At 44.2% G+C, this 16854-nt stretch overlaps 1 protein-coding gene across 2 annotated transcripts; it reads left to right on the forward strand.

Moving 5' to 3' along the window:
- The first annotated feature begins 566 nt into the window (after positions 1 to 566).
- Msmb (microseminoprotein beta) lies at positions 567 to 14957 on the forward strand. 2 transcript variants are annotated; one of them, XM_076931431.1, is made up of 4 exons: positions 567 to 634; positions 5169 to 5274; positions 6554 to 6659; positions 14680 to 14957. In XM_076931431.1, the coding sequence occupies exons 1-4, from the start codon at positions 575 to 577 to the stop codon at positions 14807 to 14809; spliced, it is 402 nt and encodes a 133-aa protein (XP_076787546.1). In that variant the 5' UTR covers positions 567 to 574; the 3' UTR covers positions 14810 to 14957. The 2 variants fall into 2 exon arrangements, with proteins under 2 accessions (XP_076787546.1, XP_076787548.1); XM_076931433.1 differs by lacking the exon at positions 567 to 634 and adding an exon at positions 1074 to 1218.
- Positions 14958 to 16854: the final 1897 nt, after the last annotated feature.

Genomic DNA, 16854 nt, shown 5'->3' on the forward strand with positions numbered 1-16854 from the left:
ATGGCTTGAGAGATTTGAGCATGTAGTTTGTCAAAAGACAGCTATGCTGGTATGCATGACTCATCCACATCGTGGAAGATGGGTCCTTGTACGTGTGCTTTCCCATACTGAGCCCTCAGGCCTCCTGGGCCCCAGCTCCCTAGCCAGTCAGGCTGACCCATGGGGCTAACCTTATGCCTCAGTGTTTGGCTGCTGTGAGTCACATTCCTGATCCCTCATTTCTTTGTCCATGAACCAGGAAAGAACATGAGGGGTACCCAGTAGTCTGCCAGTGCAGGATGAAAGATCAAAGGGAAAGTTCTTTCTCTGTCTGCTCTCTCTCACCAAGAGCAACAACTTGTCAAAGGTGAGGAACATACCCCAAATTGGTCAGGAGGCCCCACTGCCTAGGAAACCCCAGTGATAAACACATAATTAGGGTAGAAGCTTGATATTCGAGAGACTCATGAAGCAAGAGAAATTATAAGTTCCGGCTCAGCCCTCAGTAAATACCCAATATGTTCTTGGAACAGAATCATTCCAAGAACATCCACGAGTGGTCATTCTCACCTGTATAAATAGGGAGCTAGCACTCATGCTTGCTAAAACTTCGCTGGAGATACCCGCCTGTAAGGAGTCCTGCTTTGTCACCATGGTAGGGGACCGATTTTATACATAGGGCTCCTTTCTGTCTTTAGTTAAAAATGGGTCTTTAAGTATCTTTTACTTTTAAGTATTTACACTTTGTTTAAGTATCTTTTCTGTAATCAGGGAATCAGAATCAGGGAATGAATGGGGTTTCCCACAGGACTGGAGGAAGGAAGCAGGAGCTGTGGAAGAGGGCCACGTGAGTGTGGAGAGGGCCTCAGGAAGGGACGCTGGCCTCACTTCAGGACAAATGTACTTTGTGAAACCCTCCTCAGACAGAGCTAGGGGTCAAAGAGTGGTGGGCGGAACCCTCCCTATCCACTCAGATTCCTCCTCTCTTCCCCTCCCATGAGGCCTCGGAGTGAACTCAGGAAGCTTCAATAACCTTTCCCTGTCTAAGATTCTGAAGACCCCTGACCCTTAGTTACAGAGAGCAGGGCTCTCTTTCCAGGAATAGCTACTTAACAAAGGGGACACAATTCAGGGGACACTGACAGTCTGCTTCACCCCAAACTGGTCAGGAAGCCACACTGCCTACAAAGGCCCAGCAAAAGCTAGTTTCCTTTACTCTCCTGGGCCTGCATGCATCAGGTGGGTACGTGGTTACTGTCTGCAGCAAGAGAGGCAGGGCAGAATAGAACGCAGGGGAGGGAGGGGACTTTGCAACCTCCTCCTCAGGGATGGTCCTCAGACTAGAGTCTCAGCATCATCTGGGAGCTTTGATGGTAAGCCTGAAGACCCACTGAAGCAGATTCTTCAAGCATGTTCTTTGCCAAGGTCTCCCTGAGTTCATGTGCTTATGAAAGCAGCAGTGAGCAGTCAGAGTGGATTGATTTTCCACTCATGTGACACTCACATGGGAGAGCAGGAGACACAACAGTCCTGTCGGCTGCTGCTGAGGAACTTGATACCGCAGTACTTCATTAGGAATTTGAAGTGCCTTCCCTGGGAGGACAGACAGACAGACAGACAGACACACACACACACACACACACACACACACACACACACACACACACGGGGGGGGGGTAGGGAAGGAGGGGAGGGGGAAAGAGAGGGGAAGGGGAGGGAGAAAGAGACAGAAAGAGAGAATTTGTGCCATTGGCAGATAGGTAGGTAATTAAAGCATCATTTCCTTTACCCTGTCATGTCTGGACTCCACCCCACACTGCCTCAGTGTTGTGTGTGCGCACGTGAGCCTAGAGCTGCAGGAGGCCAGGGTGTCTTACACAGCTCACAGTCTTTAGGGTTCAGTTCTGCCTCTTTGATGCCTTTGTTCTGTGACTCAGCAAACCAAGACTGTGCACTTCCATGATCATCTCAGCATGGAAGAGTTTCCTTTCCATCTAAGGAAACAGAAGTCCTCTCAGCAGGCTGGGTGGGGAGACAAATAAATATAGAAGTTTTGTGCTAAAGATTGTGGAAGAAAAAGGATTAAAATAGGAACAACAATGAAGTTTAAGTCTTGGTGTGTGAAATATATTAAGAATTTTATGTAGGTTTTCCCTCTTCCTTCTACTTTTTTCGGAGGGTGGGGGAGGTGTCTCTCTATGTAGCCTGTAGTCACCAAGTAGAGCAGGAAGGCATCAAATTCAGTTGAGCCTCCTGTCACTGCTTCCCAGTGCTGGATTGAAATAAGTGAGCCACCACACCAGGCTCCTTCCTTCCCCTTCCCCTCCTTCCCCCTCCCCCTCCCCTTCCCCTCCCCTCCCTTCCTGTTCCCTTTCCCTTTCCATCCCTTCCCTTTTTCTTCTCTGTTTTTCACACCTTCCTTTTGGAAGGATTCACACATTTCTTTAGAGTTTTAGTGCAGTGATTGCACTGTGGAAGAAAAAAGCCCAAGAAGAAAGGCATTACAATCACATGGCCACAAAATGTCTTCTTAGCAGGCTCTAGTAGCCCACACTAGTATCCCAGCACTTGGGAGGCTGGCAAGATATTGTCTTGAGTTCAAAGCTAGCTTGGGCTACATAGTGAGTTCAGGGCAGCCTGGGTTGTGTCTCCATTTATGTCACAGGAATCACAGCCCCCAGGCTGTTGTGTGGCCTGCAGAGTTTCATTTTGAGATGCATAGTAGATCCCTGGTACCTGCCCCTCTCCTCTCACTTTTAGCTCATCTGTCATTGACTTGTTTGGGTTCTGTTGTTGTTTTATTGGGAGTCACTGTGCTCTCAGCTATTTCTTGGGTGTTGCATGGTTTTCCATCTTCAGTGAGCTGAGTTGCCTTGTCAGGAGTCTGCCTTCACCTCTGTGCTGTTCTTAGGGTTGTGTTAGAAGTGAAAATGTGAATTCCCAAGTGTGAGTGGTCTTAAGTTACACTTTCCAGTTGCTCCTCAGCCACTTCCTCTTCGGATTGTGAAGAGCGTTCTCTGTCCTCTTCTACATTCACATTTATCTTGCTTTAGGTTAAGTTGAATTTCCAGGTGTTTATCAATCTTTCTCTGTCTTCATACACGCACGTGTGTGTAAGTGTGTATGTATGTATGTGTATATGTGCATGTGTGTGTGCGTATGTGTGTATGTGTGTGTGCACGTGTGTGTGTATGTATGTATGTATGTGTATATGTGCATGTGTGTGTGCGTATGTGTGTTTGTGTGTGCGCACGTGTGTGTGTGTTGTCCCTTTATTGCCTTTGCTACTCTTCTACTATGACTTTATGTTTTTTATTGTTACATTGAAATTATTTCAGATGGTATTTTCTAAATTTTGATACTTTCTTAACTTTATTTATTTAGGTATTTAAACACCCAAATCTCTTATATCTTTAAAACACATTTTCTATAATTACTTAATGATCTTACTGTAAAATTTAACATGTGAGTCTTTAAAGAAAATTTTTAAATTATCCTGTATTAAGATAATTTCAGAGTGTACTGCAAGTGGGACTCAAGTGGGCAGCGAGCTGCTTCCTCCTCTGTAGCTGACTACTTCCAACATACTGCAACACTATCTGCTTTAAAGCTATTCTCCACAGAACCCCCTCATTTTGAACACAATGCTGATTTTCCAGTAACACTTCTATATTTTGTCATGAGTTATCTATTTTGTTCCTCATTTGCCTTTTTATTCTTCCATTGTAGGAAACACCTCTTCATGATTAAGCTTTTTTGAGACATGGCAATGTAGCCCAGGCTATGTTGCTGAGATGATCTTGAATTACTGAGCCTTTTGCTTCTGGAACTCTCTGGAGTTCTGGCATTAGGGGCATGTGCTGTTAGATCTGAAAACAAACAAACAAACAAACAAACAATTCCACAACTGTCTGATTAACTGAAGCTATATTTAGAAATGACCTGCTGGCTGCCTCTCCCACAGTCAGGACTTCAGAGAGCAGCCCCTCACTGGCTTTTGAGGTCCCTTTGATGGGGAAGGGCTGAGTTGATAGAAAACAACTCTGTTAGCACCTGGACAGAAGAGTGAGGAGCCCCATCTCAAGACTGCCCTGGGGAGATAAGTGCAAGAACACATCACGTGGAAGGGGAGGCATCAAGTTATCTGAACACTTTTGTAAGGCAAAAGGCAACCATAAGTCACAGGTTCCAGAGTTTAGCACTGAAAAGGGCAGGCATACATCATAGGGTCACAAGTTTGGTCTAGGCTGAAATGGCTTGTAGGATACATTAGACTTAGGAAACTTATTCTTACAAGGTTTAGAGACTTAATAACAATGTATACCAACATGACTCCTTAACAACAGTGTCGCTCATACTTTGGTTTTACAGAGCTACACCAATTCTGGTTTTACGTGTTGCTGGGGATTGAATCCATGGTTTTGTGCTTTCTGGGCAAACACTCTACCCACTGAGCTATTTTCCCAACCTCCAGCCACTTGGTATGATATCAATCTTCCTCTCACCCTTTGTCTTAAAAGGACTCCAAGAGTACCACACTATACTGTCTGCACTTATTTAGCTCCTCTCAAAAAGATGACACGGGCAATTTGCTATTTTGGGACTGTGGATTCCAGACCCTCCTCAGAGCAGAGGGGTGGCTGGTCCTGGCAGTTCTGTATCCGAGTGCCTAAACCTGAAGTTCCTGAAGTTCCTGATTACATGGCCTTGGGTTCACTCTGGTGCTGAACTATGTTCCTAGGCACATCTGCAAACTCAGCTCCAGCAGGCCTCCCACTCTATTTTGCTTGCCTCTGGGTTCATGTTAATGTTGTTGTTTTGGTTTTTTTTTTTTGTTGTTGTTGTTGTTGTTGTTGTTTTGAGACAGAGTTTCTGTCCTGGCTGTCCTGGAACTCACTCTGTAGACCAAAACTCAGAGATTCACCTGCCTCTGCCTCCTGAGTGCTCGGATTAAAGGTGTGGGCCACCAACACCTGACTTCATGTAAATCTTTTATTTTTAATTTTGCCTCCTTACAAACCTACCTAAGATTTTTCTTTTTATGTAACCAACTTATGACTTAGTCTTTGATTGCTCTCTACTCTGCTCTTCTTGTCAGAGTTCAGCAAGGATCTTGTAGGACAATCAGTCAAGAATGACTCAAGAATTGCTGCTCATTCTTCACTCCTACCCTTTTCCCTGCATTGCAGAAAGCTCGGCTGGGTAGCCTCCTATTCCTTGCCACCTTGGTGATCCCATCCAAAGCAGAATGCATTATCGAAAACCAAGAGAGACTTCCAAACCAAAAGTATGATGGTGAGTCCTTGTTTTCCAGTATTTTTAATGCCATTCCAGCCTGGTAGATACAACCCGTAGATATGACCTAGTATATAGGGTAGATGGAGAAGTATTAGAATATACGCTAGAAGAAGGATTTGGGCAGATACAAAATAGTAAGAAAGTTCTTCTCAACTCCAGCTAGATGAGATTGCCCAGAGAGCTTTGAAACTTAGCTCAATCAGGCCTATTGAAGAACAGCTGAGTGAGAATCTCTGAGGGCTAGAGTTGACCAGTAAACACTCTCTGACTTTCACGTGCAGTCAGGGAAATTTTGAATGCAGAGAAGCTGCATTCAAAATTCAATGTACATGATCATTCCTGTAATCTTTCTTAAATGCAGAGCATTCGTGTGTGTGTGTGTGTGTGTGTGTGTGTTATGAATGGTGGTCCTGGAGAGTCTCATACATACCAAACAAACACTTTAATACTGTACTAGTTTCATTCTGCTGCTATGAAATGCTATAACCAAAACAAATTTAGGGGAGGAAAGGTCTTATTTGCATTGCACTCCTGGGTTCATTGTTGAGAGAAGTCAGGTGGAAAAACTCAAGCAAGAACTTGAAAGTATTTCCCGGATGGCATTAGTCTGTATCAAGTTGACAACTAAAACTAAGTATGATGACAACTAGGCCATCTGCCTTAGCCCAGGACAAGTCTAATTGCCAGTAACTCCCTAATGGCTACTAGGTTAAAAAGGAAGGTCTTATTTGTTCTCCAATGTCTTCTCTGAAACAAAATCTAGAAGGATTTAAGCTTGCTTAAGAAACTATCAGGCCAAGCATGGTAGCTCAGGCCTTTAATACCAGCAGAGGCAGTTAAATATATGAGTTTGAGGTCAACCTGGTTTACACAGTGAGTTCTGGGCTAGCCAAGGCTAGCAATGCCTTGTCAATAAATAAATAAATAAATAAATAAATAAATAAATAAATGTTATCAGAGCCAAGAACTACAGAACTGTAGTGAGCAGGACTCTAGCCTTTTTGAATACAAAAATACAAAAGCATTCATTTTTTCTGACACTTTTTTTTTTTTTTTTTTTTTTTTTTTTTGGAGACAGGGTTTCTCTGTGTAGCCCTGGCTGTCCTGGAACTTACTCTGTAGACCAGGCTGGCCTCGAACTCAGAAATCCGCCTGCCTCTGCCTCCCAAGTGCTGTTTCTGACGCCTTTACAATTGCCTACAGTCACATGCCAGCAGCTCTGACTGACAAACTTCCTGTTTGTTCTTGTGTGTCTCTGGGATTTGCATCCTTTTAGAATGCATGGATGCTGATGGTGGCAAGCATTTCCTCAACAGTACCTGGAAGAAAGAGAAATGCACGTGGTGTTTCTGTAGCAAAACGTCAATCACCTGCTGTACAAAGTAAGTCTCTACCGCTGGTTTGGGCAGCCCAGAGAGCCATTCTTGAGGACTTCTGCTTTGCTTAGTTTAGTTTGTTTGGTTTTGAGACAAAGTTTCCTTAGGTGGCTCTGTCATCAAACTCCAGGGCTCAAGTAATCCCGCTACTTCTTGTCTGTAATGTGTGCACTGTCTGAGAAGCATAGACAGACATGTTTGTGTTTTATCCATATGAATTTACTGAATAACAGCAAATTCATAAGTGACATTGATTTATTTTTAACATAAATGACATTTCTCTCTCTGTGTGTGTGTGTGTGTGTGCGTGCGTGTGCGTGCGCGTGCACTTGGGCACCAATTTGTTGCTGGAATTTCCAACCCCAATAAGCTCATATAAAAACATATTATCCAGTTATTATAATTATAAGCTATATGTCTAGATTTGGCAGACCTAACTTATTCCCCAGCTATAAGACCCCTTGCTACTTGTGGTTTCTCCTGGCCACGTGGTTCTGGTCCACTGTGTCTTCCTCCTCCTCTTCCTCTGTCCTCTTTTTACCCTCTCATCCTCCTCTCCCCATCTACCTGTCCTCACTCTCAAACCTCCAGTCCCACCTTTCCCTTCCACTGCCCAATCACAGGCTCTAGCCTTTATTGACCAGTTAAAACAGGGAGAAGGTTCACATGAGATCACCTGAGTACTTGATGGACTGCTCAGCAGGGGAAACTCACACTGAGGACTGAACCTAGGACTTCACACAAGCGCTCTACCACTGAGTTGTATTTCCAACACAAAGAGCAATTTTAGACTCACAGGAAAATTAAGCATAGAACAAGAGGTTTCCCATATATTCTCTGGCCCCACACGCCCAGTCTTGTCCATTACCAACATCCCCCACAGAGGACACAGTTACCATAGTGACTGTGCCTGCACTGAGCTGTCACCAACACTAGGGTCTGCAGTATGATCTACTTTGGACTTTGGAAAGGAGTTTTTAGTCCAATTTCTCATGGTAAAATATACATAATATAGAATTCACCACTTTTGGCATACATTTCAATTACATTAAACATATTTATGTGTTGTGTATCCTAACTATCTCCAGTGGCTTTTCATCTCGAGCTGGTACCTAACTGTTCTCTTAGCTACCTGGGAAGCTGAGCCATGAGTGTCACTTGAGTTCAGGAATGTGATGTTGTTCTGATAGAAGCTCAGTGTGTCACTTTAGCTGGCCTGGAACAAGCTGTGCAGACCTGGATGGCCTTTAACTCAAGAGATATGCCTGCCTCCGCCTCCCAAGTGTCTGGATTAAAGTTGTGCACTACCCCCACACAGCCTTGAGCTCAGGAATTTTAAGTCAGATTTGGTAACATAGTCAGACCTCCATCAAAAAAAATTTTTAAAAATCAAGTGAACAAACTCAAACCTCAACCAAATAAAAAGCTAAGACTCCATATTCATCCACCATGCACTCCTCAGACCCTTCATCAGTCCCAGCTGCTGTCTTTTAGGAACGTGATTGCTGTAAACCTGGTGCAAGAAGAGAAATGATAGAGTGTTTGTCCTCTGAAGACCACTCTTCTTCACACAGTATAGAGTTTCCTCAGAGTTTATCTGTGCTGCTGAATCGTTGGTCTAGCCTTTCTAGGCTACTAGCCTCCCACTGTATGAACACCATCCTGGGGTGGTGCACACTCAACCTGCCCATTCCTGGGCAGTTGCTTTCTTCCAGCTGAGTTTCTTTTCTGTTTTCACGTTTTTTTTTTTTGTTGTTGTTGTTGTTTTGTTTTGTTTTTTAAGCTTGGCTATCATCTTGATTCTTAAATCTCCATCCCACACAGGTTCCTAAAGACAAGCAAGTTATCCGGTGATGTAGTCTTGAGGCTGGGCTTGTGGGCACTGTAGCCTTGACCTTACCTGTCTGTAACAGTGGTGCAGCCTGAATGAGGCAGAGGGAAGAGCTGTGTGGTGTGAGGACGAACCTTCAGGGTGCCTGGTGTGCTAACCCTGTGCTGCTGCGCTGTGGACGTCAAGGCCAGAGCCGGCCGGAGCTGGGCAGATGGTTTCTGCTGCATTGCTGTGGATGCTAAAGGTCTAGTCTTTGACTAAATGGATGACAAAGCACCTGCAGCTGAGGCCACACCAGCCTCTCCACTCCCAGCTTCCCAAGCTTCTGACAGCTTCTGTTTGTCTTCTTTGACCAGCTGAATCTTGCATGGACAGAAGTAGTTCTCTTTTTGTCTTAGCAGTGCTGGGATTAAAACCCAGGGCCTCAGTCTGGGTTTATGCCAACTCAATAGAGGTACTGTATAAAGTAGCATTTTCCAAATTTGCTTCTGAATCCGAACTTTACCAAGTGCCTTGGACAGACATAGAACTTTAAGCACAGTGCTTGAGTTCTGTTAAAGTTATATGTCTCAAAAGTTCTGCCTGCATATACTAAGCATGCCTCATGGTAAACATAGAGTCAATCAAGAGAAACATCCAACTGAGAAGTAGGCTGGCAGACAGACTGCCCCAGCAGGCTCCCAGGTATTGAACTGGCTGGTTACCAGGTGTCACAGCTGAATCTTGATTTTTTTTTTTTTTTTTTTTTTTTTTTTTTTTGGTGGCTTCAGATATCTAACTTTTTCTGTGACCCTGGAGTGTGGTTGAAGCCCCACAGTTTAAGGACTGGTGAACCATTCCTCCCTCAGATGGTAAATAGATCTCTATAGTGACTAAGTGTCCCCAGACCGTCAGCACTGCCATCACAGAATTTTGACACAACCTCTTCTGTGATTACCAGTGGGTCTGGGGTAGGAAACAGTGAGGTTGATCCTGGTGGTCACGTGGGAGGAATCTGAGGCTGGAGTCTGAGTACCTTTGTCTGACTCTTATTCCCTCTTATAGCAAGCTGTGTGTGCCGCAGCAAGGTTTAAGTCTCTTGTTCTCAGTTCCAACTTGCTATGAGAACTGAGATTCCGAACATAAACTCATCAACCCAATAGATATTGTAGGTCTTCTCTTGCTTGGCCTATACAGTGAGTCTGATAGTGGCTGGCACTTGGTGAAGGCTCAAATGCTCTTTTCCCCTTTCCTTCTGTAACACCTGTCCCATCTGGCACTGCTCCACCCTGGGGAAATGTGCCTATTTGGCAATTCTGTTCCAAACTAGTTTCTGAAATGGCCTAACCTCCTGTCTGATCTTTGTGCCAGCTGTTTTTATAAACTTCATTTTTCTAGAGAATATGCAGATTTGGATTAAGCTTTCTGTGTGGGAAATTCCTGGACCCCTTTGTACCTTCTATAGATGCTGCCCAGAACTGCAGATGTCCAGGGACTGGAGGCCTGGGCAGAAGGACCCAGGGGCAGGGCATGGGAAATATCTGGCCTTTGTCTATTGCCCTTTCTAGGCCCAGGTTGCTGGAATGGAATGTGAGAAGCAAGGGCCAAGGTCATCAAGACTCCAGTTTTGGATCTGCTGATATCTGTATCTTCCCTTCTCCATCTCCTGTCACAGTTTCTTCTACAATATTAAGTCTGGATTGCATTATAGTATGCATCCATGGGCTGGAGACATGGCTCTTCCAAGGGACCCAAGTTTGGTTCCCAGCACCCATGTCAGGTGCTCACAACCACTTGTAACTCTAGTTCTATAGGATCCTACACACTCTTCTGGCCTCTATCGGCACCTGCATACATGTGGCAAACACACACACACACACACAAATAAAAATAAACATAAAAAATAAGCATTCAGTAACACACCCTTTACCATAGCAACACGTACCCATACACCAGTGACAGAAGTATATTTCCTAACAGAAACTTGTAAAAATAATGGCTATCTATTTCAACCAGTTTTACTTTTAATCCTTAGACACTGATGACATTGACTTAGTTTGTATGCATATGTGCACATGTACATGCATGTGCTATGGCATGTGTGTACAGATCAGGGCACAATAAAAACCAGTCCACTAGGCTTGGCAGCCAGGATCTTTGCCCACTGAGTCATCTTGCCAGCCCGCTTAAAAGTCTTTTTTTTTCCTTTTTGTAGTACAAAATATATTATACCGAATTTTTCATTTAAACAATTTTCAATTGAACTCTTCAAGGACACAACATGGATTTCTAATATTGTGCAGGCACCACTACTCTTTCCAACAATTTCAAAGAGCCCAACTAAAACTGTTTCCATTAAGCATAGACCTCCATTCCTCCACCCTGCGCCGGCAGCCTCCCCTCTGCATTCTGTCTGCGGACCTGACTATTCTGGATCGGCCCTGTAACCACGAGGCATTTCTCTGTCTGGCTAATTGCTTTTAGCAAGTTTTTCAAGGTCAGTCCATGTTGCAGCATGTTATTAATTATTTCATTCCTTTTACACGGACTGATACTCTACAGGATTGCAGGGTCACGTTTTGTTTATTCTTTCATATGCTGATCAATGCTTGTTACTTTTTACTGCTAGTGAATAACACTGATGTTGTGAACCTTCATGTACATTGGAAGATGCTTTGCAATAATTTTGGGACAGAAGACTAGGAGTAGGAACCATTTTATAAATGGTTCTGCTTTGTCACATATCTCTTTGGCAAGTTTTCTAGAGACATTTCTTAAGAGGCCTTTTCTGCCAGCTGGTGACACCCTCTGCGTCTAAAAGGTCTGCACACTGCTTCTCCAGGATGTGCGGCTCCCTGGAGAGAGCCGAGCTTCATGCAGTTGCCACAGGTTCCACAGCAGGAAGAAGGTACAGCTGAGATTGTTGTTGTTGTGACAAAATCTTAGGAAACAGCACTCGTGCGTCACGATTTGTTCTTTTAGCTTCTCGTTAAAGAACTTCAGGTAGAACACACGAGATGGCCCATGGCTTCAACATCCAGTCTCTCTGCTTAAGCAGTAATTTCTTTATCAGCGAGTCAATTATGCGTTCTCCTTTGTAATCACAGGCTTTTCCACCTGTGCCCAAGTTCCCCAAAATAACAACTCTTGAGACTTAAATTATTCATGAATAAATGCTTAGACCATAAGCTTGGGCTTGTTCCTGGTGGCTCATAACGTAATTAACCCATTAAACTAGTCTAAGTTCTGCCATGTGGCTGGTTACCTCTCCTTCAGTTTCACGCTACCTGTTTCCTCAGCATTTGGGGCAAATCTCCTTTCCTACCTGACTCTATCCCAGAAATCTTCTCTCCCTATCAGAACTTCCACCTCCCCACTTCCTGCCTCAGCTAATGAGCCTATTATTGATAGGTGATGCTCCCACAGATTGCATAAAAGATTCTCTCAATCCTTCTTTCTTTCTCTTAACAAAACCGAACAGGATGTTGGCTCACTCACTTCTGAAGCCTCAACGCTGCTGTCGTCAGAACTTTTGCATGGTCATTTGTCTCAGGCATTCCACACCTCATCCCTTCTTCCTTGGCTGTCTCCTTCCCTGAAACAGCCTCCTCTTCTTCCACAGTCCCAGCAGACTAATTTCCCTTAGCGATGATGTCTCACTGTGGGATGCGGAGCCATCATCCTTGCCTCCGCCCTCAGTTTTTCTTTCCTTCCGATACCATGGTCACTAATCTCTGGTGGGAGTTTGAGAATGAATGTACAGAGTTTATGATTTGTATGAAGCATGGCTGGAGCCTGGATACTCACAGACTCAGAGAGAGAGAGAGAGAGAGACTTTTTAATGAATCTATCTAATATGTCTTGCAGCTTATTTGTCTCATGAGACCCACTGAAAATATATCTGTTATTGTTAGCCTCAAACTGTGTCTGTGCTCCGAGCCCAAAATATTTGGAGGGTCCTTGCTAGTCAAACTGGGAACCCTGCAACGACAGAACTAGTCTGACGCACTGCGGGTGAGAGTGACAGGCATTTTGGCTTATTAATGGCTCTATCAATAAGATGAGAAATCTTCGTAGTGTTTTGGTATCTTCTAACTGGAGAAGAAAGGGTGATGTAAACAACTACTAGAGTTCTAGTCTCTAACATGAAAAGGTTTTCCCCACTGAGGCTGTTAGTGTATTGCTTGTGGGCTGTTTCCCCAGTCAGGGACCGATGGCTGCAAAACTGCTTGTTTTCATTAAATAGAGACATAAATGCCAACCCTGGGAGTGGGAGGAAGGGGTGCTGGAGAGATGGTCCTGAGAAGCCAGCTGGGCAGGCCATCTACCCAGAGCAGCATCTAGTTCTAAGCCCGCAGAGCCTGCCAGCCTGGTGGAAACATGGATGTGGGTGGCGTCAGTGGAGTGAAAAAGCTCCCTAGGCAGAGAAGGAACAAGGGCTGCCACCCTTACGGACTCACCTTTGGAACTGATAATAATTTATTTCTGTTTCTTTTTATACATTTTTTTTTCGCTGGGCAGTGGTGGTGCACTTTAATCCCAGCACTTGGGAGGCAGAGGCAGGCAGATTTCTGAGTTCGAGGCCAGCCTGGTCTACAGAGTGAGTTTCAGGACAGCCAGAACTACAAAGAGAAACCCTGTCTCGAAAAAAACAAACAAACAAACAAACAAAAAAAAAACCCCATTTTTTTCTTTTACAACTAAATGTCAAACTTACTTTGCAAATTAATTTAGACCTAAAAGATTTTTTTGAGACACTTTTCATTAAATACTATATACTCAGGCTGCCCTTGATCTGGCAAACTTCCCGCTTCCTTCTCTCAAGTGTTGGGATTAGAGGTGTGTACCACCATTACTGCTTATATCACAATTTGGTGCTCTATTTTTTTTTATCTAATTAATATTTCTGCATTAATACCATCTAGCTCATCAAATGTCTTCAAAATGTTATATACTACAAGTAACCTGCTGTTAGCCTTACAAAGAATCAAACCAGAATACTCCATGTCACTGGGGGCTTCCTCTCACAGGACAATGTTCCTATGGGTTTGGACCATGCAGGGTTGGGTTGAGTGTCCAGTGTCCTGGTCAACTGTGAGACAATTTCCTGCCAGTGTCTCTCTGCATAGCCACTGAGGACTGTGAATTCTGATGTTCTCGGAACCAGATGTCTTTTTCCTTTAGGATGAAATTCTGGGTCTTTTAAAATAAGGAGGCATTGTTATAGAGGGCATCGAAATGGCTGCTTTTATATACTCTAGCCAGAGAGGTTTATCGATTCTTTGGTCTATAGGAAAATATTTATTATTTATTTATGTATTGTCTATGTGGATGTATATGTACAGAGATGCTATTACCCATGAAAGCCAGAAGAAGGCGTTGACTCCCTGGAATTCTAGGCATCCACGGGTGCTGAGAACCAAACTCCCATCCATTGAAAGACTAGAAATTGCTTTTAACCACAGACTACACTTCTCTAGCCCGTAGCTTTGCTTTCTGAGACAAGGTTTCTCATAGCCTAGACTGGCCTCAAAATCACTATGTAGCTGAGGCTGGTCTTAAACTTCTAATCTTTCTGCCTCTAATTCCAAGTGCTGTGATTATAGCTGCATGCCACCATGCATGGCTCTGGCAGGGCAATTTAAATTCCAAGCCTATAGATGGGCTTTGAGGGCAGTGACTCCTAAAATCATGGGTGCCCCTACATGTGCAGGTGGGTTTTCCCATGATACTTTGTTTCTAGTAGCTTCTATGACCCTTGGATCTTTGACCCTGGTCTGGGATGGCTCTCTGCCCTGTTGGTTGGTGAGCTTCTCTTCTAACCAGACACCACACAGGGCTGGGATAACCCTTCTCTTCCCACAGTCTAGCACCATTATGGATGACCACTCCCTGTACAGGGAGGGTGGGAAGGGCAAGGTTAGTACAAGCTTTCTGGTCCTAGAGTAACCCAGCCCTGCCCCTGTCCTGTCAGAACTTCCCAGTGTCCTTCATTGCATGCAGGGTACAATGTAGGACCCTTGTGAGGAATGGTCTTTGTGACTCCATGGCACAGATGGTAACAAATGCCTAATACATACACTTCATGATGCCCTTACATTCCAGGCGACAGGAATGTATGTTGTCTGCTTCTTGCATAGAGCAGGTCTGAGCAGCAGGGCTGGGTGAATAATGTTTCCTCCCCTTCTAACATGTCTTGCCTTGTCTCATTGACAGTACTGCTAAGCCTGTGGACTATGACGAAGAGAAGTGTTCCAAACAATTCCACCCAGAGAACTGCACCTATAGTGTGGTGGAACGGACAAACCCAGGAAAGACTTGTCGAGTCAACAGATGGACAGTGTAAATGTGCTTCTTGTGGGCCCAAAAGTGCAGCAACATTTGCACCTTGTATAATTAGCAATTATAAGCTTGCAAGGAGGTGACCTATAATCCCAGCACTCAGAAGGCAGAGGCAGGATGTCTCGAAAATCTCAAATAAATAAATAAATAAGTTTGCCAACCATACTAGTATTAACTTAATGCATGTTATACAACCAAACAAATCAACCCAACAATACCAGGTACCAGTTACAGCATCTTTCCTGTGTTCCAATGGGTTTCATGCACGTGTGCTTTCCTATGGGGCCCACGTCCATCTCCACCACTTCTGCTACATCAGGCTCTTCTGCCTGCATTCTGTTTCTGGTTTACATTGGGAAAAAGCATGTGTGTTCATGATGAAACCAGACTTCTTCTCTGCCCCTGGCCCTCTCATTTATCCTTCCTTCCACCTACTTAGGTACCCCTTCTTTATGGAGTCCCCACACCACCCTGGGGTCGCATGAGGTTAGAACAGGTTAGAGACACCTGAGAAGGGGCTCTCTGGACCTCACGCAGTCTGACAGGGAACTCAGAGGCCAGAATTCTGTGGTGGTGGGGCCTAGCTCCAGGGTCAGTTATGTATGACATACAGATCACCTAAAACACACTGACTTGAAACTATAACATTAATTCTGACATTTATTTACTCAATATTTTTAAAAAACTGTAGCGTTCTTTTTCCCTAAGTTATCAAGTTCATCAGCCTTGTCTTAGTCACTGTTTTATTGCCATGAAGGGACACTATGACCATGGCAACTCTTATAAAAGGAAGCGGTTAGTTGGGGCTTCTTTACTGTTTCAGAGGCTTAGTCCATTATCATCATGGCAGGCAGAAGTAGCTCAGAGCACTGCATCCAGACCAACAGGCAGCAGGGAGAAAGTGACACTGGGCCTGGCTTGGTCTTCTGAAGCCTCAAAGCCAACCCCCAGTGATATACTTCCTACCCAAAAGCCACATCTACCCCAACAAGGACACTGACCTTCTAAGTAGAGCCATTTTCTCATCAGTAAGCATTTAAACATATAGGCCTGCCGGGTGGTGGTGGCGCACGCCTTTAATCCCAGCACTTGGGAGGCAGAGGCAGGCGGATTTCTGAGTTCAAGGCCAGCCTGGTCTACAAAGTGAGTTCCAGGACAGCCAGGACTACACAGAGAAACCCTGTCTCGAAAAACCAAAAAACAAACAAACAAACAAACAAACAAAAAAACATATAGGCCTAAGAGGGGCATTCTTATTCAAACCACCACAGACCCCAAAGGCAAAAGATTTTATTTTCTTTATTTGCCTGACTTTTTGCCTGTGCATATACATTTGTACTGTGTGCATGTCTGGTGCCCTTGGAGGTCAGAAGGCATTGGAACTAGGGGTTATGCGATGGTTGTGAGCCATCATGCAGGTGCTGGGAACCAAACTGGGTCCTCTGCAAGAACAGTAAGTGCTTTTAACTGCAGAGCCATCTCTCATGTCCCCTCATAAGGAAACTTATTAAATTAACACTCAGCTCAGTCTTCTCTCCAGCCTGCTATGCAGCTATTTTCCTGTCTGTCCTTGAGAATTTGACTGTCCTATTAACCAGGGTAGAATTGGGTAGGAGGCATGGTAGCTAGTATTCTACACACTGTAGGACTATGCTGATAATAATCATCTGATATCTCTGCCTCCCTTTTCTCTCAAACTCTCAGTAGTGGAGGCTGGCCTTGAACTCCCATCCTCCGTCTTCCTCCTCCCAATGCTAGGATTGCAGCCGGGTGACACCACACCCAGATTAACTATTTCAAAAACAATTAGTTGAGAGAATTTTCTGTATTATCAATACGGAGAAATAATAAATATATCAATTACCCACATCTAGTCCTCACAGATTGTTTACACGTATTGAAAGTTAACACTGTACCTCGTAGATATGTAGTTAGTGTGGGTCAATTCAAAACGTTTTTGAAAAACAGGATTTGCCTTGATTTGAATAGACATGTAATATATGGCCTTTTGTGTTCTCTGACATATATTCTTGCATATGAACGTTAGAG

The sequence above is a fragment of the Arvicanthis niloticus genome, chromosome 3 (assembly GCF_011762505.2).
Source record: "Arvicanthis niloticus isolate mArvNil1 chromosome 3, mArvNil1.pat.X, whole genome shotgun sequence".
NCBI classification, from domain to species: Eukaryota; Metazoa; Chordata; class Mammalia; order Rodentia; family Muridae; genus Arvicanthis; species Arvicanthis niloticus.